Raw genomic sequence first — 24316 nt, 5'->3', positions numbered from 1 at the left:
GGTGTCCCGGGACAGTGTCTGGGTGTCCCGGGACAGTTCACAGGCCACCAGCAACAGTACAGTACAGTTCTTGCGCCCGGGACAGTGTTTGGGTGTCCCGGGACAGTGGCTGGGTGTCCCGGGACAGTTCACAGGCCACCAGCAACAGTACAGTACAGTTCTTGCTCCCACTGCTACTGCAGCCTTAGTGATGTTTTCAACACGTCTGATCCGTCAGCTGTTGTTGGTGAGTATTTGCATGAGAATACTTTGCATTGGTAGCACAGCCTACATGCATCAGTGCTCAGGATGATATTTAAAGATCCTCAACCACCTGAACATCTTGTGAATGAGAACAGTTGTGGTATTTTGTAGCGATGACCTTCATCACCTTAATCCTGACAATGCTCCTCTGTCTACATGGTACGTATCAAATCTTGATATTTTTAAATAACGTTTTCTATGAAAGCAGTTTTTGATATTTAATTTGGATGAGAAAACGATTTAATCTAAGCAGGTGTGTGTCAAAAGATCAGAACCAAGTTTGAATTTACTCCACAGGATCCAGAGGCCAGTACACAGTGACTCAGACTCCATCAGTATTAGCTGCTGTTCCTGGACAAACAGTCTCCCTGAACTGTAAAGTCAGCAGTAATGTTTTAAGCAACATCTATCTGCATTGGTACTATCAGGTATCTAGAGAGCCTCCTAAACTCCTGATTTACACTACTAGCAATCGCCAGTCAGGCACTCCATCTCGATTCAGTGGCAGTGGATCTGGAAGTGCTTTCACTCTGACCATCAGTGGAGTCCAGACTGAAGATGCAGGAGATTACTACTGTCAGAGTCTCCATGTCCCAAGCGGTTATGTGTTCACACAGTGATACAGAGCCGTACAAAAACCTCCCTCTGTGAGAGTACACATGACTGCACTGCTGCAACAGAGACTTTCAGCAGGTGTAAGGGGGGGTGCAGTAGAGTTGTATATTTGCCACTTGTCATTACCAAGATATTTACAAGGTTAATTAAATAAATGGTTTATTTTTTTCAAATGCATTTATGTACATAAAGATTTTACTTTACTTTGAAATTCTTGTGTCTTCACATACTGTGCATTACTGATATTGATAGTGACAAAGCAATATTATACACCAATAATTTTACAAATGTGTACACATTTTTACAATTGTGCTGCCAAGTCTTGAGTCTGAAACTGGACCTGGATTCAGAGACTTTCATTTGACTATCAGTGAGTTTTAGATGAAATATAAAATATGACTGCAGGAGGGGACACAGTGGCACACACATGCTGTACAAACAGAAGCAGCACCAACACCTCCCTGACTCAGAGTACACATGACTGCTGTTACATGGGCCTGTTGCAGGAGCTAGGAGAACAGGATTTAGAGTGCTGGCTTGATAAGAATGTTTATATAATTCCCTTATATTATATACATATTGTATGTTATTATTATCCAGTGTATTTCTTTCACTGTCATCAATTCACTTTATAAAATCAAAACCAGCAAGTTCATCTTGACTAGATCATATACATTTAAAGGTCATGTCCATGTAAACTCAAACAGATTATTGTACAGAAACAGCTAAATGCAATAATGATTTAAATGTAATACAATATGTTTCTGTAGACAGCAAACAAATAAAAACAAAATAAAAATGAGTTTGACACCTGCTATAACAGTCCAATAGCTTTAACATTATGACATTGTTATAGTAAAGGCTTTAACACCAACTGAAACAGTAAAGTCGAGGACTAGTTTTTATGTTTTGAAGAGAGAAAAAATTAACAAGAGAATCTGCCATCCCTGATGACAGCAGGATCCACATACTGTCAAGAGGTTCATGGTGGAGTTGTATTTCCATGTCCTTGAATCAGCATAAAATCTCGCTAAGACTTTATTGCACTGTGTTGATGTAGTAGACCCCCCCCACACACACACACCTTCAAAACAAGTCTGATGACAAAATGATGTTGAGAAGAACACATCACCAGCCAGCATAAGTGAGGTCTGATATGTTACTTGTTTTTGGTGAGTATTTGCATGAGAATACTTTGCATTGGCTGCACAGCCTACATGCATCAGTGCTCAGGATGATATTTAAAGATCCTCAACCACCTGAACATCTTGTGAATGAGAACAGTTGTGGTATTTTGTAGCAATGACCTTCATCACCTTAATCCTGACAATGCTCCTCTGTCTACATGGTATGTACCAAATCTTCTGTTTCATAAAGTTATGTTTTGCTTAAAAGCTGTTTTTGATGTTTCATTTGAATGAGAACGATAGTTCATCTAAGCAGGTGTACAGTATGTGTCATAAGAAGAAGTTTAAATTTCCTCCACAGGATCCAGAGGTCAGTACACTCTGACTCAGACTCCAGCGGTGAAAGCTGCATCTGTGGGGGACACGGCCATTCTGACCTGCAAAGTCAGCAGTGCTGTGTACAGGAATAGTAATGGACACTACCTTCACTGGTATCAACAGAAGCCCGGAGGAGCTCCTAAACTCTTAATTAAATTGGCAAACCAACCACATTCTGGAACTCCATCTAGATTTCAAGGGAGTGGATCAAGCACAGACTTCACTCTGACCATCAGTGGAGTCCAGACTGAAGATGCAGGAGATTACTACTGTCAGAGTTTCCATGTCCCAAGCGGTTATGTGTTCACACAGTGATACAGAGCCGTACAAAAACCTCCCTCTGTGAGAGTACACATGACTGCACTGCTGCAGCAGAGACTTTCAGCAGGTGTGTGAGGGGGGGTGCATTAGAGTTGTATATTTGCCATTTGTCATTACCAAGATATTTACAAGGTTAATTAAATAAAAGGTGCATTTATGTACATAAACATGCAGATATTTTCCTTTACTTTCAAATTTGTGTGCCTGCAACATATATCACTGATATTGATCATGACAAAGCAATATATACCAATGTTTTAAAAAATGTATAGATGTGGGCAAGTCTTGAGTCTGAAACTGGACCTGGATTCAGAGACGTTCCTTTGACTATCAGTGAGTTTTAGATGAAATATGAAATATGACTGCAGGATGGGACACAGTGGCACACAGAGGCTGTACAAACAGACGCAGCACCAACACCTCCCTGACTCAGAGTACACATGACTTTTGTTACATGGGCCTGTTGCAGGAGGATATCAGGAGAGTGCTGGCTTGATAATAATGTTTATGTAATTCTCTTATATTATATACATATTGTATGTAATTATTATCCAGTGTATTTCTTTCACTGTCATCAATTCACTTTATAAAATCAAAACCAGCAAGTTCATCTTGACTAAATCATATATATTTAAAGGTCATATCCATGTAAACTCAAACAGAGTATTGTACAGAAACAGCTAAATGCAATAATGATTTAAATGTAACACAATATGTTTCTGTAGACAGCAAAAAAATAAAAACAAAATAAAAATGAGTTTTGACACCTGCTATAACAGTCCAATAGCTTTAACATTATGACATTGCTATAGTAAAGGCTTTAACACCAACTGAAACAGTAAAGTCGAGGACTAGTTTTTGTTTTGAAGAGAGAAAAAATTAACAACAGAATCTGCCATCCCTGATGACAGCAGGATCCACATACTGTCAAGGGGATCATGGTGGAGTTGTATTTCCATGTCCTTGAATCAGCATAAAATCTCGCTAAGACTTTATTGCACTGTGTTGATGTAGTAGACCCCCCCCCCCCCCACCCCCCACCTCCAAAACAAGTCTGATGACAAAATGATGATGAGAAGAACACATCACCAGCCAGCATAAGTGAGGTCTGATATCTTACTTGTTTTTGGTGAGTATTTGCATGAGAACACTTTGCATTGGCAGCACAGCCTACATGCATTAGCGCTCGGTACGATATTTAAAGATCCTCAACCACCTGAACATCTTGTGAATGAGAACAGTTGTGGTATTTTGTAGCAATGACCTTCATCACCTTAATCCTGACAATGCTCCTCTGTCTACATGGTATCTACCAAATCTTCTGTTTCATAAAGTTATGTTTTGCTTAAAAGCTGTTTTTGATGTTTCATTTGAATGAGAACGATAGTTCATCTAAGCAGGTGTACAGTATGTGTCATAAGAAGTTTAAATTTCCTCCACAGGATCCAGAGGTCAGTACACTGTGACTCAGACTCCAGCGGTGAAAGCTGCATCTGTGGGGGACACGGCCATTCTGACCTGCAAAGTCAGCAGTGCTGTGTACTTTCATGGAAGTTATGGACACTACCTTCACTGGTATCAACAGAAGCCTGGAGGAGCTCCCAAACTTTTGATAAAATTGGCAAACCAACCACATTCTGGAACTCCATCTAGATTCAAAGGGAGTGGATCAAGCACAGACTTCACTCTGACCATCAGTGGAGTCCAGACTGAAGATGCAGGAGATTACTACTGTCAGAGTTTCCATGTCCCAAGCGGTTATGTGTTCACACAGTGATACAGAGTCGTACAAAAACCTCCTTGTGCCAGACTACACATGAGTGCACTGCTGCAGCTTTGAGTCTCTGCAGATGGTGTGCTGTTCATATGAGCAGTGAGAGTGGGCTGCACACACGTATCCTCAGTAAGTTCCTGGACACTAGAAAGAGTTCTGCTCAGGCGTTATTATGGACGGCCGAGCAGTGACCAGTCCAGGGGAAGAGGCTGAAGGCCAGCTACCAACAGAGCAGTGAGAGCCACAGGTGGGGAGAAGGAACCCATTTGCAGTACAGAGCTTTTGTAGTGACCTTGTTGCATTTCTGATTATTCCCATTCATTCTGAATATTTTGATGACTCTGTTTACCTTTGTCCACCCATACACTGTCATTCAGAGTATTGTGTGTTAAAGGGGAGTGACCTTTAAATCATGATTGTCAGTGAGCATACAACATATGTTTCCAGTGATTAAGGAGTACATTCAAATTGGTGTTTTTCTTGCACAGAACTAGAGTGGCGAACATATTAAATGTAAATTCAAATTGATCAACTGGTAATGCATTTAGAAATGAGTATACAGCAGATCCCATTTGTAAGGAGACTATACACTAACACTGAGAAAGACTTCTGAACATTCAGCATTGTGTATTGTTTCATTATTATACTGGTGTTCATAACATCAACATTGTCTTTTTGGTGACACTTTACTTGACGGCTTCGTTCATAACACATTCATAACAGCTGTCATGAACTGCACATGAAGCATTCATGACTGTTTTATGAAACATGACTCAACATTCATACCAACCCTTACATTAATGTGGAAGACAAAACGTCAAAAACTTGTCAAAAATAAAAGTCCAATGAATGAACCCGTCAAGTAAAGTGTTACCGTCTTTTTCAATTATATTTAGATTATATTGTATATTAGTAATTGTATTATATAAATTAATAATGATTTCATTATTATTATTTTAGTCTCGGATCATATTGTGTCACCCTTTGTTCTTTTAGAATACGTTCAAATCTTTACACAGATACTTCACATGTTTACATAAAGTCTCATATGTCCCATTCTCAAACATCAGAAGGTAGTCAGAAGGAAAATGAATGTGACTATGTTCTTGACACATCTGTTGAAGCCCTTACTTATTCAGCCTTTTTTTTAAAACATTGTTTGTGGACAAGCGAATAAACAATTACACATTTGTGTGGATCAAAATGGTGTCTTTAAATTGTTTTGATAAGAACAGGATTTACTAAAAGGCCACTTGCCCGCCTGAACCTGTGAATTGGTCACTGGCTCTCAAATCTGCCCCAGCATGGAGGAACACTGTGAGGTTAAAAGGTGTTTTCTAAACAGAGTTCAGGAGGATCTCATAGGGATGATTGACAGCTTCATGTGTTATGGCATTCCAAAACACCTCATCTCCTCCCCTTTTTCCTCCTTTTCACTAAAATTAAACCCCTCTGACCAGTAGGGGGCGACAGCAGACATCACCTAACACAGCAATGTCCACTGTAGGCATGTCAGGACCACGGCCAGTTACTGAGCCGAACAGACTTACAGTATGGTCTGCACTCTAATTATGACTGTCGCTTGCACAAATAGGAGATACAGGAAAGTTGACAAGCGTAATTTATTCTTGTGGAGTGAATGTGCAGAACTGAGCGGCGGTCATATTTTGTACCGCTATGCGGTGCATCTAATTTGTATTCTTATAGATAAAGTTGTGGAATTAGAATGGTTGGCAATATCAAGCTGGCGCTATTTGAACAACTATCGTAACTTATTTATCACTACTATACCATGAATCAGCCCATCATAAACTTTGGTTCAAAACATGAAGTAAACTCAGTGCAACTTTATGAAGATAAAGACAAATTGTTCCCTGTACTTTAGCTGTGAGCACAACAGCAGTCATTGGTCACTATGTTGATGTGTCCTTGAACAACCTTAATTAATCTAAAGAATAAAGCATATGAAAGTAGCATAAATAAATCATAAATAAATAGAATCACCAGTCTACAATATAGTCGAAACTGTTATGCTGCACAAGCATGTTTTTGTAAGTGTGTTTTGCTTTAGATGCAGGAGACACTTAGAAGTCTTTGGGTGGTTCCATTAACATCTGCATGGATAAGCTTGGGTGCTTCTATGAAAATAGATTCTAAATGTTCAGCAACTTTCCAGATACTACAGCACTTAACCTGAAACATAATATGAAACATTACACTTCAAAAAAATACTGATGTAGATTTATTTTCAAATATTTTCTCCCTTTTTTTTTATCATATTAAGTCTGTCAAAAATCATGTTTCCTAATTTCTGAAAATATTTTTAGATATTTTCAGACTTTCTTAAAAAGCTTCTCAGTGGCAAAAGGAAGACAGAAAATGAGCGTCACTGGAATGTCCGAACCCTGCTCATCCATCTACACTTGATTTGTCCAGGAGCAGCATTTGCATAGAAGGGTACTTTTCATAAATTAAAACTCAGAGGGTTTTTCTAGCGCGACCTGCTCTTGGGTTCTCAGACAGCTTGGTTTAGGTCATTCTTGATGATGAGGTCTAAAATGAACTTGTTGTTTAAGGTGATATTGCTCTGGACACTTATCTACATCCAAGGTAAGATGCACAGCTACTAATATTCATGACTGAAAATAGCAAGTTTGTATTTTTATATATAACAGAGTTATTATGAATGTGTGTGTTTTTGTTTTGTTTTGTCTTCAGAATGCAGAGGGCAGTACACAGTGACTCAGACTCCATCAGTATTACCTGCTGCTCCTGGACAAACAGTCACCCTGAACTGTAAAGTCAGCAGTAATGTTTATAGCAACAACTACAGTATCTGCACTGGTACCATCAGGTATCTGGAGAGCCTCCTAAACTCCTGATTAGGTATGCCAGCACTCTCCAGTCAGGCACTCCATCTTGATTCAGTGGCAGTGGATCTGGAAGTGCTTTCACTCTGACCATCAGTGGAGTCCAGACTGAAGATGCAGGAGATTACTACTGTCAGAGTTACCACAATGTGCCAGTGTTCACACAGTGATACAGAGCCGTACAAAAACCTCCCTCTGTGAGAGTACACATGACTGCACTGCTGCAGCACAGACTCTCAGCAGGTGTGAGGGGGGGTTTAGTAATACATTTCCATTTGTCATTACCAAGATATTTATAAGGTTAAATGAATATATGGTTTATTTTTTTCAAATATATGTATGTACATAAAGATGCAGTAATTTTACTTTACTTTGAAATTCTTGTGTCTTCAACATATTATCGATATTGATCATAACAAAGCAATGTATACCAATGTTTTTAAAAAATGTATAGATGTGGGCAAGTCTTGAGTCTGAAACTGGACCTGGATTCAGAGACTTTCCTTTGAGACTATCCAAACTATCAGTGAGTTTTAGATGAAATATGATATATGACTGCAGGAGGGGACACAGTGGCACACATGCTGTACAAACAGAAGCAACATCAACACCTCCCTGACTCAGAGTACACATGACTGCTGTTACATGGCCCTGTTGCAGGAGCTAGGAGAACAGGATTGTTTTTGGCTTGATAAGAATGTACATATCATTCCCTGATATTATATACATATGATATTTATTTATTATTTAGTGTATTTTTGTCACTGTGTCATCAATTGACTTTATAAAATCAAAACCAGCTTGTTCATCTTGACCATATATTTCAAAATAATTTTTATATCAACCTAAACAGAGCATTGTACAGAAACAACAAAAATAATACTTATTTAAATGTAATATAATATTTTCCGAATAGTTTGTGTAGACAACAAACAATTTGTTATATAAAAAACGACTTTAACACCTGCTACAACAGTCCCAGACTATACTGTAACTTTAACTTGTCTATAACTTTTAACTTATGTTTTGAAGAGAAAAGAAAGACAACAACAGATTAAATAGATTTCTCGGTAACACTTTATAATAAGGGTACATGAATTCTCATGAACTAATGCATGAATTAATGCATGAATTACGCATTAGTTAATCCATTAATATATCATGAATCATTATGACTTAACATGAATTCACTGATTGTCATTAATGAATTAATACATAAATAACTCATCATCTTAAGCATTAAGTACGGTTGGCACATCATCATGAATCATGATTAATTAAGCATGATCATGATGACTTCTTGTCAGACAAAATTTTGGACATCACCGTCATAGAGAAAAAAGAAAAGTAATTACACATGAATTCATGTTAACTAAATGTCATGAATTATCATGAGTTAATTCATTAACTAATGCATTAATTATACATGAAAATCTCATTAATAAACATGAATTAATAGTATGTCATTAATGACATCAGGTATGGACAACAAATTCATCTTGAGCATTACAGTGGGTAAATCATTATGAATAATGATCAATTACACATGATCATGGTGATTTCTAGGTTTTTGAAATATGCTCCAAGGGGTAAGTAAACTATACATTAACTCATCATGAACTAATTAAGACCATTTTCAGAGAATATCGAAGAATCCACATCGTTCAAATATAGGCATGTCCTCATTAGCTAAGCATTATCTTTTCATTAGTTAATCATGTCTGTGGCCCCTCAGATAAAGTGATGAACAGGTGGTGCTTTAAATGCATGAAGTTTGAAGTCATGCAAAAATGGTCAATTTACATTAATTAATGATGAATTACTCATGAGTTCATCATGTTTGTGGCCCCTCACCTATAGTGGTAAATGGACCCTTCTTTATCACTGACGAAAGAAGTGGATTCTTCGATATTCTCTGAAAATGGTCTTAATTAGTTCATGATGAGTTAATGTATAGTTTACTTACCCCTTGGAGCACATTTCAAAAACCTAGAAATCACCATGATCATGTGTAATTGATCATTATTCATAATGATTTACCCACTGTACCTAATGCTCAAGATGAATTTGTTGTCCATACCTGATGTCATTAATGACATACTATTAATTCATGTTTATTAATGAGACTTTCATGTATAATTAATGCATGAGTTAATGAGTTAACTCATGGCAATTCATGACATTTAGTTAACATGAATTCATGTGTAATTACTTTTCTTTTTTCTCCATGACGGTGATGTCCAAAATTTTGTCTGACAAAAAGTAATCATGATCATGCTTAATTAATCATGATTCATGATGATGTGCCAACCGTACTTAATGCTTAAGATGATGAGTTATTTATGTATTAATTCATTAATGACAATCAGTGAATTCATGTTAAGTCATAATGATTCATGATATATTAATGGATTAACTAATGCGTAATTCATGCATTAATTCATGCATTAGTTCATGAGAATTCATGTACCCTTATTATAAAGTGTTACCGATTACTCATACCACATAACTCCCCTGTAATAGAAAAGTCTTTAACACCTACTGAAACAGTAAAGTCAAAAAATGTACTTAGACTATGTGTTTTGAAAAAAAATTTATAATAATAATAGAAGTAGATTTGTTATCCCCCATGACTACACACAACCCAATGGCTGCTGGATCACCATACTGTATGTCTCTGACATCTCAGGATCAACCTACTGTCAAGGGGATCATGGTGGAGGTGTATTTCCATGTCTATGAATCAGCATAACAAGTCATTAACACTTGATTGCACTTTGTTGATGTACTACTGTACACATGTCTGTCCCCCTCCCCTCCCCCAAACAGGCCTGAAAAATGATGATGAGAACACATTACTAGCCAGTATTAGTGATGTTTTCAGTATGTGTCTGATCCGTTAGCTGTTTTTGGTGAGTATTTGCATGAGAACACTTTGCATTGGCTGCACAGCCTACGCATCAGTGCTCAGGATGATATTTAAAGATCCTCAACCACCTGAACATCTTGTGAATGAGAACAGTTGTGGTATTTTGTAGCAATGACCTTCATCACAATAATCCTGACAATGCTCCTCTGTCTACATGGTACGTACTGTATTGAATCTTACATTTTTAGTTGATAGCAATTTTTGATGCTTCATTGAGTTCAGAAAATTACTTATTATCAAAAGCGGGTGTATGTGTCATAAGATAAGAACCAAGTTTGAATTTAATTCACAGGATCCAGAGGTCAGTACACTGTGACTCAGACTCCAGCAGTGAAAGCTGCATCTGTGGGGGACACGGCCATTCTGACCTGTAAAGTCAGCAGTGCTGTGTTCTCGCGTTATGGTTATGGACAATACCTTTACTGGTATCAACAGAAGCCCGGAGGAGCTCCTAAACTTTTGATTACATTTGCAAGCAAACCACATACTGGAACTCCATAGATTTCAAGGGAGTGGATCAAGAACAGACTTCACTCTGACCATCAGTGGAGTCCAGACTGAAGATGCAGGAGATTACTACTGTAAGAGTTCCCACAGTCCTTGGCCGGGTTTCCCAAAATCGTTAAGAAGCTCTTAAGTCCTAAGAACTTCTTAGGAGCGTTCTTAGAACATTCTTACAACGCTCCTAAGAAGTTCTTAGCACTTAAGAGCTTCTTAACAATTTTGGGAAACCTGGCCCTTATGTGTTGACACGGTGATACAGAGCCGTACAAAAACCTCCTTGTGCCAGACTACGCATGAGTGCACTGCTGCAGCTTTGAGTCTGTGCAGATGGTGTGCTGTTCATATGAGCAGTGAAAGTGGGCTGCACACACGTATCCTCAGCAAACATACAAGTACTTACTATATTTATTTGTGGACAACAGAATAAACACTGACACACACAGAGAGAGAGAGAGCGCTGGGGTATTTTCTCATTGGCACAAATCTGCCTCAGCATGGAGGGACACTGTGATGTTAAAAGATGTTTTATACACCAAGTTCAGGAGGAGCTCATAGGGATGATTGACAGTATCATGTGTTATGGCGTGCCAAAACATCCCACCTCCTCCCAATGTTCCTCCTTTTCACTGAAATGAAACTCATCTTACCAGTAGGGGGCAACAGATATCACCAATCACAGCAATGTCCACTGTATAGGCATGTCAGGACCACGGTCAGTTACCAAGCCAATCATGCTTATTGTCTGCACTCTAATTTGTATTTCTTAGAGATGAAGTTGTAAAATTAGAATTGTTGGTACTGTAATATCAAGTTGACGCTATAGTAACACATTTTAACAACTGTTGTTTTATATCTTTCACTACCCAGATAGACCATGAGCAGCCCATCATATGTTTTAGTTAAAATGTTTAAAAGCAAACTGAGCTCAACTTTATGAAGATGGTGCAACTGTTCTAAGTAGTTTACATGTAAGCACAAAAACACTCACTGGATAAAAAACTGAATCAATAGTATGTTACATGTATGCTAAAGCAGCATAAATAAATAAGAAGGAAATAAAATGAAGTGACACTTCAAAGTCTCTGGGTGCCACATTGCAGAGGTAAGCTTGGGTGCATCTCTGAAAATAGATTTAATGTTCAGCCACCCTCCAGAGAATATAGGACTTTAAACACAACGTGAACATCACTTTTCAAACATACTGGCATGCATTTAATATTTCAAAACTTTTTAAAGTACATTTGGACAATCAAAACATGCCCCTGGATTTCTGAAAATAATGCCAAATGTTTCAGACTTTAGTTGAAATTCAGCATCTCAGTGGTGAGAGGAGGCAGGCTGAGGCAGGAAAATGATGTCACTGGAATGTCAGAACCCTGATCATCCATCTACACCTGATTGGTCCAGGAAGAGCATATAGTATTTGCATAAAAGGGTATTTTGCATAAATTAACATTTTCTGTGTACTCAGATGGTTTTTAATGTGACCTGCTCTTGGACTCTCAGACAGCTTGGTTTAGGTCATTCTTGATGATGAGGTCCAAAATGAACATGTTTAAAGTAATATTGCTCTGGACACTTATCTACATCCAAGGTAAGATGCACAGCTGTTAATAATATTCATGACTGAAAAGAGCAGGCTTGCATTTCTAAAGACACTCTACAGAGTTATTATGAATGTGTGTGTTTTTGTTCTGTTTTGTCTTCAGAATGCAGAGGGCAGTACACAGTGACTCAGACTCCATCAGTATCACCTGCTGTTCTTGGACAAACAGTCTCCCTGAACTGACTACAGATGGTGTGCTGTTCATATGAGCAGTGAGAGCGGGCTGCACACACGTATCCTCAGCAAGTTCCTGGACACTAGAAAGAGTTCTGCTCAGGCATTATTATGGACGGCCGAGCAGTTCTTGGATGAAGTTATGAAATTCTTGAAACCAACAATGGAGCTCATACTCACAGTGGTAAAAAAAATACTAAAAGTAGTCGGGTAATCCTCTCAGGATTTGTTTAATGTCTCATCAAGCTACTGCTGTTATGTTGAAGTGCCATACAGAGGTTTCAGGTGACCTCCATCCTGAGTGAAACCAAAGATCATTAAGGGCGGAGCAAGATACTTCATGAGAAGCCACTTCCTGGAACCCGAATCGCAAGAGGGGGGGTCAAAATCCCCCTTTATGCAGAGCAGAGGCAGCAACTGTTCCATTGAAGTCTATGGACATAGATCAGAATTTCAACTATATGCTAAAATCTCCATTCTCTAGAGTTAGAAATGTGAATTTTGGGCACGGTTTCATGACCCTCAACCCGTTCTGACCACTTCAGGTACATTTTTAGCATTTTTGAGCATTCCCGTCTGGAGAAAATCGACTTTATATCAGGTGTGCCCCTCTTGTTTATTCTGCTTATTGGCCGGTTGCTACGTACGCTCTACCTTGACAACACATTAGCCAGCCAGCTGAACCAAATCCTGATTTGTGTGCTAACGACATGGCGCTGGGGTAACTTAATGAGAGCAGCGACATATTTCCATTATTCCATTGATGTTTTTATTTGCTGAAAGTGTACATGCTTTGTGTGTGTTATTTCCATATTAGAACTAATAAATGTAGAGGGCTTGAAAGAGCAGCAAGATTATTTTGGAACATCATCAAGCATTGATAATCGAGTGCTTGATTTTGTACACCTGTGGAAAGGGACCTGATGAAACCCATGAATACGTCTGACACGCAATGACGCGCCTCTCTATGCAGACGAAGTGATCCCCGTTTTGCGCCCATAGACATGAACTACGACGACGTATCTTGCTACGCCTTAAGGATCTTTGGTGAAAGACACCAGAAGAAGTCACAGAGTTGAAAAGGAAATGACATCAAAGCAATGGCTGGTGGGACATTCAGAGCACATGATCACTAGAAATCAAAAGGACCAGATATGCAATGTTCCTGGCAAAAACATGCAGGTCCCAACATCACAATCATTCAAATGTGCATGCATATACTGACCTAATAAATGATCATCTGAAAGGGGTGAGGGGTGTTGTTAGGCATTAAGTGAGCGGACTGAGTCTCAGCCGTGCTATATTGGGAAAATATGCAACGACATTGAATGCGATTCAACTAATCATAATCAAGGACTGGAACTATCTGTTTTATAATTTGATGTATCCACTTAATAAATAATAATGATAATTATAATGATAATAATAACAATCCCCTTAATTACAAAGCAGAATTAAATAAAATTGTGCCATGTCTGCATACATATGATCTATTTAGTGAGTCTTGTTTTAGCTGCAGGTGACACTGAGAAGTCTGTGGGTGTCAACATCATTGGCGTGGTTCCAAATGTTCAGCCCCTCACTTAAGACTTGAAACACAACGTGAACAATTACCTTTCAAAAATACTGACATGCATTTGGCATTTTAAAATGTTTTTTTCTTTCATTATGCATGTGGTCACGGACAAACATGTTTCTTGATCTCTGAAAATAGTTTCAGATTGTTTTCAAACCACCTTAATATTCCTTCAGTTACAAATCAGCATCTCAGTGGTGAAAGAAGGCAGGGGAATTATGTCACTGGAATGTCAGAACCCTGATCATCCATCTACACTTGATTGGTCCAGGAAAGGCATAGTATTTGCATAGATGGGCATTTTGCATAAATTATTTTTTTCCGGGTACTCAGATGGTTTTTAATGTGACCTGCTCTTGGACTCTCAGACAGCTTGGTTTAGGTAATTCTTGATGATGAGGTCTAAAATAAACATGTTGTTTAAAGTGATATTGCTCTGGACACTTATCCAAGGTAAGATGCACAGCTGTTAATAATATTCATGACTGAAAAGAGCAAGCTTGCATTTTTAAAGACACTACAGAGTTATTATGAATGTGTGTGTTTTGTTTTGTTTTGTCTTCAGAATGCAGAGGCCAGTACACAGTGACTCAGACTCCATCAGTATTAGCTTCTGCTCCTAGACAAACAGTCTCCCTGAACTGTAAAGTCAGCAGTAATGTTTATAGCAACAACTATCTGCACTGGTACCATCAGGTATCTGGAGAGCCTCCTAAACTCCTGATTTACCTTGTTAGCAATCGCCAGTCAGGCACTCCATCTCGATTCAGTGGCAGTGGATCTGGAAGTGCTTTCACTCTGACCATCAGTGGAGTCCAGACTGAAGATGCAGGAGATTACTACTGTCAGAGTGTCCACATTACCAGTGTGTATGTGTTCACACAGTGACACAGAGCCGTACAAAAACCTCCCTCTGTGAGAGTACACATGAGTGCACTGCTACAGCAGAGACTATCAGCAGGTGTGAGGGGGGTGTTCATTGTCATTTCTCATTACCAAGAGATTCACAATGTTAAAAAACATATGATTTATTTTTATTTTTATTTATTTTTATTCAAATATTTTTGTACATAACAATTCAGTAGTTTTACTTTATATTGAACTGTTTGTTTCTTCAACATATACTGTATCACATTCATATTTACACAATAATAATACACACACATGTTTTTGAAAAATGCATAAGCATTGATCAGTGAAGTCCAAGACTATCTTAGATTATATGTTTTGAAGAGAAAAAACGTAACAGATGAATTGCCTTTTAGATGAAAATGTAAGATATTACAGAAGGAGGGGACATAGTGGAACAGACTTCACACAAAGGCCGAGCAAACAATTAAGTGCTAGGAGATCATGCTTTCCCTTTTCTCTTAAATTTTATACAGCGTAGTACTGTGTCACAAATTCAATTATGAAATCAAATCCAGTTTGTTTATCTTGACTAGATCATGTAATTTGAGTACATGTCCATATGAAACTAAAGAGAAACGTGTGCAGAAACAGCATAAAGGAAAATATATCATTTTCATAATTTGTGTATACAACAAACAAACATTGCTATAGAAATGGCTTTGACATTTAGTGAAGTTCAAGACTAATTTAAAAATAGAAAGGGCTGCAGAGGCTGCATTTTATGTGCAAATTAAGACAGTTTAGAGTGGATAGAGACATGATGTTACTTTTCTATCACTCATTCGTGGAGAGCATGCTACTCTTTTGCTGTGTTGCCTGGTATTTCTCTTTGTCTGTGACAAATAAAAACAAATTAAGCAGGATAGTCAACATGGCCAGTAAGATTGCGGGGCAAAAACTAGACAGTATGGCTGTGACCTGTGAAAGAAGGGTGCTTGAGAAAGGTCAAGCGATTAAAGAAGATCTGTCACATCCCCTATACCAGGCATATGAGGTGTTGCCATCAGGGAGGAGGTTCAGGTCACCTTCTTTCCAGGCAAATCGAGCCAGTAGGTCATTCATACCAACTAGCATTACATTGATGAATAAGAAGCAACCTGTAGGACAGCACTTTAAATAGCACCATGCACTTTCTTTCCAGCTGGACTGTCACAGTATGCACAACTGCACTTTATTATTCTATTTATGTGTAGTGGGGTCTGTGTCTTTTGTCCTGATGTTGTGTATATGTGGGGGTATGGTAGGGTGGGGGTTGGTGGGGTGAGGGAATTTCTGTTGTATATCCTGTCTTGTATTTCGTCTTGTTTGTCCTACTGTCTTTGTATAAATGTATCAGATGTACTGTATGGCACAGAACAATTTTCCGCATAGGACAAATAAATTCATCATCATCATCATCATCATTAGATTATATGTTTTGAGGAGAAAAGAAAAAAAACAACAGATGTAGATTTGTTATTACACAAGACTCGGCAAAACCAAATGGCTGCTGCATCATATCAAACTTACTGTACCATAGCCTACTGTTTGCCTAGTGAAAGCTGCGTTCTCAGGATCCAAATACTGTCAAGGGGATGATGTCAGACGCATATCTCCATGTCCATGAATCAGCATAAAATCTCACTAAGTCTTGATTGCACTGTGTTGATGTACTAGACCCCCCCTCCCAAACAAGTCTGACAAAAGATGATGAAAACACATTACCAGCCATAGTAGTGATGTTTTCAATGTGTGTCTGATCCGTTAGCTGTTGCTGGTGAGTATTTGCATGAGAACACTTTGCATTGGCAGCACAGCCTACATGCATCAGTGCTCAGGATGATATTTAAAGATCCTCAACCACCTGAACATCTTGTGAATGAGAACAGTTGTGGTGTTTTGTAGCAATGACCTTCATCACCTTAATCCTGACTTTGCTCCTCTGTCTACATGGTACGTCTTATCTTGTGTCTCTTATGATGTCTTTTATTGCAGATCTTGATGCTTCATTTAGATGAGAAAAAAATTTCCTAAAAAAAAGGTGTATATTGTAGGTCATAAGAGCCAAGTTTGAATTTCCTCCACAGGATCCAGAGGTCAGTACACTGTGACTCAGACTCCAGCGGTGAAAGTTGCGTTTGTGGGGGACACGGCCATTCTGACCTGTAAAGTCAGCAGTGCTGTGTACAGCAGTCTCTTTTCAGGAAACTTCCTTCACTGGTATCAACAGAAGCCTGGAGGAGTTCCTAAACTTTTGATTAAATTGGCAAACCAACCACATTCTGGAACTCCATCTAGATTCGAAGGGAGTGGATCAAGCACAGACTTCACTCTGACCATCAGTGGAGTCCAGACTGAAGATGCAGGAGATTACTACTGTACGAGTCTTCACTACCCTAACAGTGTGTGGGTGTTCACACAGTGATACAGAGCCGTACAAAAACCTCCTTGTGCCAGACTACGCATGAGTGCACTGCTGCAGCTTTGAGTCTCTGCAGATGGTGTGCTGTTCATATGAGCAGTGAGAGTGGGCTGCACACGCGTATCCTCAGCAAGTTCCTGGACACTAGAAAGAGTTCTGCTCAGGCATTATTATGGACGGCCGAGCAGTGACCAGTCCAGGGGGAAGCTACTGACAGAGCAGCGAGAGCACAGGTGGGGAGAAGGAACCAATATAAGGACTCTGGGCCCATTTACAGCACAGTAGAGCATGTGTAGCACTTTGTTATTGGTATGACCTTGTTGCATTTCTGATTATTCCCATTTATTGTATTTTGATGGGTCAGCTGTTAACCTTTGTGCGCCAATACATTGTCATTCACAGAGATGTGTGTTACAAAAATGTAGTGGCCTTTCCTTGTGTGTTAGTGAGCATTACCATACAGACTTATTTTAGCAGTGATCAATGAACACGTTCAAATCGGTATTTTTCTTGCAGAGGAATGGAAAAGCATGCAAGTATTGAGTGTTATAATAAATTGGCAAAGATATTTAGCAGTGAAACATGAGAAAGACTTTTTGTGTTTTGTGTCTCTCTGATATCTAATGGCCTCTTTGTATTGTCTGTTGCTTAGTTCTGTTCATTCAATTCAATCATTGAATTCTTATTTCATTATTTTCATATATTTTGTTATTAGTTTCTATTCAGTCTGAGGTTACAACTTGTCAAAGCTTCTGGCTTTTCTTAGTTTATTTTAATATAGTCCAACATGTCCTATTTTCAAACATAAGAAGGGAGTCAAAAGAAGTGACACCTGAATGTATTTATCTCAACACTGACTTACTCACATGTGACACATGAATGTATTTATGTTATTAAAAACATCTGTTCAAGCATTTGTTCTGCCATTTTGTACTGAAGCTTTACTTCACTGTTAGTCCTGAAATTGTTCTTCTGAAAACAGTCCTTTGTTTACTATTAGTGCTGTCAAAATAACTGATTAATTTAGATTAATTATTAGGAGTGATTATTTGCACCCGGGTGTAAATTTAATCATTTGAGAAACAATAACTGATTAAAAAACAATAACGCAGATGAATCGATGACCTTTGACCCGGTGCCATTCTAGTCAGTAACCATTAGACTGTTGAATAGGGAGATGAGAATGTGCTGCCTGGATCATTGATTGGAACATTTACTTAAAAGAAAAAATTGGCCTAATGGTGTTAAAGATAAGGGGAGTGTTGAGGGGAGTGTTCATTTGTTTTCATTGTGTCCCCAATAAATGTGGCCTGAAATGCCTTGTATGTTTTAAAAAACCTTCTTCCCGAGGCACGTTTGAATTTATTTCCTCAGCATTCAATGATGCATTTGAATTGAAATATTTGAAATAGCTTTCACAGCAAAAAAGTATATGCGATTCATTTAGATTAATTAATCACAGTGTATAATTAATTAGATTATAATCTTTGATCGATTGACAGCCTATTTACTATATTTATTTGTGGACAACAGAATAAACACTGACTCACTGGCACTCAAATCTGCCTCAGCATGGAGGGACACTGTGATGTTAAAATATGTTTTATACACAAAGTTCAGGAGGATCTCATAGGGATGATTGACAGCATCATGTGTTATGGCGTTCCAAAACATCCCACCTCCTCCCAATTTTCCTCCTTTTCACTGAAATGAAACTCATCTTACCAGTAGGGGGCGACAGATATCACCAATCACAGCAATGTCCACTGTAGGCATGTCAGGACCACGGTCAGTTACCAAGCCAAACATGCTTATTTTCTGCACTCTAATTTGTATTTCTTATACAGTAGATGAAGTTGTAAAAGTAGAATTGTTGGTAATCTCAAGTTGACGCTATAGTAACACATTTTAACAACTGTTGTATTATATTTTTCACTACCCAGATAGACCATGAGCAGCCCATCATATGTTTTAGTTAAAACGTTTAAAAACAAACTAAGCTCAACTTTATGAAGATGGTGCAACTGTTCTCAGTAGTTTACATGTAAGCACAAAAACACTCACTGGATAAAAAAACTGAATCAATCTAGAGTATGTTACATGTATGCTAAAGCAGCATAAATAAATAAGATGGAAATAAAATTACTTGTCTAAAATGAAGTGACACTTCAAAGTCTGTGGGTGCCAAATTGCAGAGGTAAGCTTGGGTGAATCTCTGAAAATAGATTTAATGTTCAGCCACCCCCCAGAGAATATAGGACTTTAAACACAACATGAACAATCACTTTTCAAACATACTGGCATGCATTTTATATTTCAAAACTTTTTAAATACATTTAGACAATCAAAACACTCTCCTGGATTTCTGAAAATAATGCCAAATGTTTCAGACTTTAGTTGAAATTCAGCATCTCAGTGGTGAGAGGAGGCAGACAGAGGCAGGAAAATGATGTCACTGGAATGTCAGAACCCTGATCATCCATCTACACCTGATTGGTCCAGGAGGAGCAGCATTTGCATAGAAGGGTACTTTGCACAAATTAAAAGTGTCTCTGTACTCAGAAGGTTTTTAGTGTGACCTGCTGTTGGGTTCTCAGACAGCTGAGTTTAGGTCGTTCTTGATGATGAGGTCTAAAATAAACATGTTGTTTAAAGTAATTTTGCTCTGGACTCTTATCTACATCCAAGGTAAGATGCACAGCTGTTAATAATATTCATGACTGAAAAGAGCAAGCTTGCATTTTAAAAGACACTATAGAGTTATTATGAATGTGTGTGTGTTTTGTTTTGTTTTATCTTCAGAATGCAGAGGCCAGTACACAGTGACTCAGACTCCAGTATTACCTGCTGTTCTTGGACAAACAGTCTCCCTGAACTGTAAAGTCAGCAGTAATGTCTTTAACAACAACTATCTGCACTGGTACCATCAGGTATCTGGAGAGCCTCCTAAACTCCTGATTTACTATACCAGCACTCTCCAGTCAGGCACTCCATCTCGATTCAGTGGCAGTGGATCTGGAAGTGCTTTCACTCTGACCATCAGTGGAGTCCAGACTGAAGATGCAGGAGATTACTACTGTCAGAGTGCCCACCACACTGGCAGTGTGTGGGTGTTCACACAGTGATACAGAGCCGTACAAAAACCTCCCTCTGTGAGAGTACACATGACTGCACTGTGAAGGGTGTTTAGTACAGCAATACATTTGCCAAGATTTTTACAAGGAAAAAAAATATATTTTCATCATAGCATACAGTATATTAACTCTTCATAATGACAAAATAATACACATAAAAACATAGAAATGTTTTTGAAAATGCATAGAGAATGGCGTGTTTTGAGTCTTCACCTCCTGATTACCAGATTATAATGACAGAAAAATACGAACAAATGTTTTTGGAAATGTTTTAAAAATTCCTTTGAGCATCAGGGCCTTTTAGATGAAAATGTCAGGTATCACTGCAGGAGGGGACTTCACACAGAGGCTGAACAAACACTGTTGAAAGTGCTAGGAGATCACGATTCCAACTCCTGAGTTGAAGTGTGCATTCCCTTAAATTTTATCCAGCGTAGTTTGGCACATGTGTCACAAATTCAATTATGAAATCAAAACCAGTTTGTTTATCTTGACTAGATCATGTAATTTGAGTACATGTCAAACTAGACAGAAACGTGTACAGAATCAGCATAAAGAAGAATATATTATTTTCACTATAATTTGTGCAGACAACAAACAAACATTGTTATAGAAATGGCTTTAACATTTAGTGAAGCTCAAGACTAGATTATATGTTTTGAGGAGAAAAGAAAAACAACAACAGATGAAGTAGATTTGTCATTACACAAGACTCGACACAACCAAATGTCTGCTGCATCATATCAAACTCATACTGTAGGCCTAAGTGCAAGCTGAGATCTCAGGATCCAAAAACTGTCAAGAGGATCATGGTGGAGTTGTATTTCCATGTTCATGAATCAGCATAAAATCTCACTAAGTCCTGATTGCACTGTGTCGATGTACTATATCCCCCCCCAAAAAAAACGTGAAGAAAAAAGTGTGAAAAATGATGATGAGAACAAATTAACCAGCCAGCCTTAGTGATGTTTTCAACACGTCTGATCCGTTAGCTGTTGTTGGTGAGTATTTGCATGAGAATACTTTGCATTGGCAGCACAGCCTACATGCATCAGTGCTCAGGATGATATTTAAAATCCTCAACCACCTGAACATCTTGTGAATGAGAACAGTTGTGGTATTTTGTAGCGATGACCTTCATCACCTTAATCCTGACAATGCTCCTCTGTCTACATGGTACGTATCAAATCTTGATATTTTTAAATAACGTTTTCTATGAAAGCAGTTTTTGATATTTAATTTGGATGAGAAAACTATTTAATCTAAGCAGGTGTATGTGTCATACGATCAGAACCAAGTTTGAATTTACTCCACAGGATCCAGAGGCCAGTACACTGTGACTCAGACCCCATCAGCTGCTGCTCCTGGACAAACAGTGTCCCTGAACTGTAAAGTCAGCAGTAATGTTCATGGCAACAACTATCTGCACTGGTACCATCAGGTATCTGGAGAGCCTCCTAAACTCCTGATTTACACTACTAGCAATCGCCAGTCAGGCACTCCATCTCGATTCAGTGGCAGTGGATCTAGAAGTGCTTTCACTCTGACCATCAGTGGAGTCCAGACTGAAGATGCAGGAGATTACTGTCAGAGTCTCCACAGTGGTCCTGTGTTCACACAGTGATACAGAGCCGTACAAAAACCTCCCTCGGTGAGATAGACGTGACTGCACTGCTGCAACAGAGACTTTCAGCAGGTGTGAGGGGGGATCAGTTGTATATTTGCCACTTGTCAATACCAAGATATTTACAAGGTTAATTAAATAAATGGTTTATTTTTTTGAAATGCATTTATGTACATAAAGATTTTACTTTACTTTGAAATTCTTGTGTCTTCACATACTATGTATTACTGATTGATAGTGACAAAGCAATATACACCAATAATTTTACAAATGTGTACACATTTTTACAAATGTGTTGCCAAGTCTTCAGTCTGAAACTGGACCTGGATTCAGAGACTTTCTTTTGACTATCAGTGAGTTTTAGATGAAATATGAAATATGACTGCAGGAGGGGACATAGTGGCACACAGAGGCTGTACAAACAGAAGCAGCACCAACACCTCCCTGACTCAGAGTACACATGACTGCTGTTACATGGGCCTGTTGCAGGAGCTAGGAGATCAGGATTTAGAGTGCTGGCTTGATAAGAATGTTTACATAATTCCCTTATACTATATACATATTGTATGTTATCATTATCCAGTGTATTTCTTTCACTGTCATCAATTCACTTTATAAAATCAAAACCAGCAAGTTCATCTTCACTAGATCATATACATTTAAAGGTCATATCCATGTAAACTCAAACAGAGTATTGTACAGAAACAGCTAAATGCAATAATGATTTAAATGTAATACAATATGTTTCTGTAGACAACAAACAAATAAATACAAAATAAAAATGAGTTTGACATTGTTATACAGTAGTAAAGGCTTTAACACCAACTGAAACAGTAAAGTTCGGGACTAGTTTTTATGTTTTGAAGAGAGAAAAAATTAACAACAGAATCTGCCATCCGTGATGACAGCAGGATCCACATACTGTCAAGGGGATCATGGTGGAGTTGTATTTCCATGTCCTTCAATCAGCATAAAATCTCGCTAAGACTTTATTGCACTGTGTTGATGTAGTAGACGCCCCCACACACACACCTCCAAAACAAGTCTGATGACAAAATGATGATGAGAAGAACACAACACCAGCCAGCATAAGTGAGGTCAGGGGCCTCATTTATAAACGATGCGTACGCACAAAAGAATGCGTACGCCTCGTTCTACGCAAGCTTTGGTATTTATAAAACGTGAACTTGACGGGAAAATGTGCGCACCTCCACGCAAGCTCTGACCCATGCGTACGCACGAAAAAAGGGAAACACAGAAACTGCGACCTCAGGAGGAAACAGGTACAACGACCCGAAATTGGTTCAATAATTGAAGTTTAACACAAGCATAACATCGCGCAATGACGCGCATCAATGACTAATCCTGTTTAAAATCTAAAACGTGGTTGATTGTTGTTTCGTGCGCCCGTCAAAAATTCCATCTTATTTGATGCGAGAAAGACATGCTGATAGGCTATGCCTATGTATGTTTTGTATGTTTACTTATGGCTTTCATGCATGTTTTGTTATTTGTCAATAATCAAGGCTCAAACATGTTGCTTGTTAGCTTGCAAATGGTAGGCTATATACAGTAAGTGCTGACTTGCATCGGCTTTCTTGCCACTGGCTGAATCGAGAACTGGCTGACCGGACTGGAATAGCCAACCTTCAGCCGAATTTTGCCAGACGTGTTAGGAGGTGTAACTGCTTCATCACCAAACTCATCAACTTTCCTTACATGGTGAACAGGCAAATAAAAACGCAGTCTAATTTCCCAAATGTGATCCGTGCTATTGACTGCAACCATATTGCTATAAGACCACCGAGTGAAAATAAATGTGCCTTTGTTAACAGGAAGCATTTTCATTCCCTCAATGTCCAAGTTATACTGTATATCTGACACGGACATGTTGCTCACAAATGTTGGCCTGATTCATATTGAGACATACTGTAGCAGCGTTGGGCGCAGACTGAATGCTGGAGCTGTGCGCGATGGTGGCTTCTACTGTAGGTGCGGGCGAATCGTGTTTAAATCCTGTGTGTAAATCCTAAAAGAATTTGTTGCAATTTTTCGACCATTTCTAAACATTCACCCTTTACTCATTCAAGTTATGTTGTAGGTGACAGTGGATATCCGCTGAAACGGT

The 24316-nt window shown here is 38.6% G+C and overlaps 1 pseudogene and 5 gene segments (V, D, J or C); all 6 read left to right on the top strand.

Moving 5' to 3' along the window:
• The first annotated feature begins 339 nt into the window (after nt 1-339).
• LOC134061817 (Ig kappa chain V region 3547-like) lies at nt 340-872 on the top strand. The segment is given in 2 exon segments: nt 340-402; nt 541-872. Coding segments are annotated over 2 exon segments (369 nt in total).
• A 1267-nt stretch (nt 873-2139) lies between these two features.
• On the top strand, nt 2140-2783 carry LOC134062416 (immunoglobulin kappa variable 1-39-like). The segment is given in 2 exon segments: nt 2140-2206; nt 2347-2783. Coding segments are annotated over 2 exon segments (378 nt in total).
• A 1137-nt stretch (nt 2784-3920) lies between these two features.
• LOC134061807 (Ig kappa chain V-III region MOPC 63-like) overlaps nt 3921-24316 on the top strand; it is a 98828-nt gene continuing 78432 nt past the window's right edge. Inside the window, 2 exon segments of the V gene segment in view lie at nt 3921-3989; nt 4127-4431. Coding sequence covers nt 3944-3989; nt 4127-4431 — 351 coding nt within the window.
• LOC134061815 (Ig kappa chain V region K16-167-like) lies at nt 6981-7829 on the top strand (annotated as a pseudogene).
• Nucleotides 20015-20555, top strand: LOC134061814 (Ig kappa chain V region 3547-like). The segment is given in 2 exon segments: nt 20015-20118; nt 20233-20555. Coding segments are annotated over 2 exon segments (390 nt in total).
• On the top strand, nt 21582-22284 carry LOC134061818 (Ig kappa chain V-III region MOPC 63-like). The segment is given in 2 exon segments: nt 21582-21740; nt 21881-22284. Coding segments are annotated over 2 exon segments (354 nt in total).

This window comes from Sardina pilchardus, chromosome 17 (genome assembly GCF_963854185.1).
Source record: "Sardina pilchardus chromosome 17, fSarPil1.1, whole genome shotgun sequence".
Classification (NCBI taxonomy): domain Eukaryota; kingdom Metazoa; phylum Chordata; class Actinopteri; order Clupeiformes; family Clupeidae; genus Sardina; species Sardina pilchardus.
This window is presented reverse-complemented; position numbering and strand designations above follow the sequence as displayed.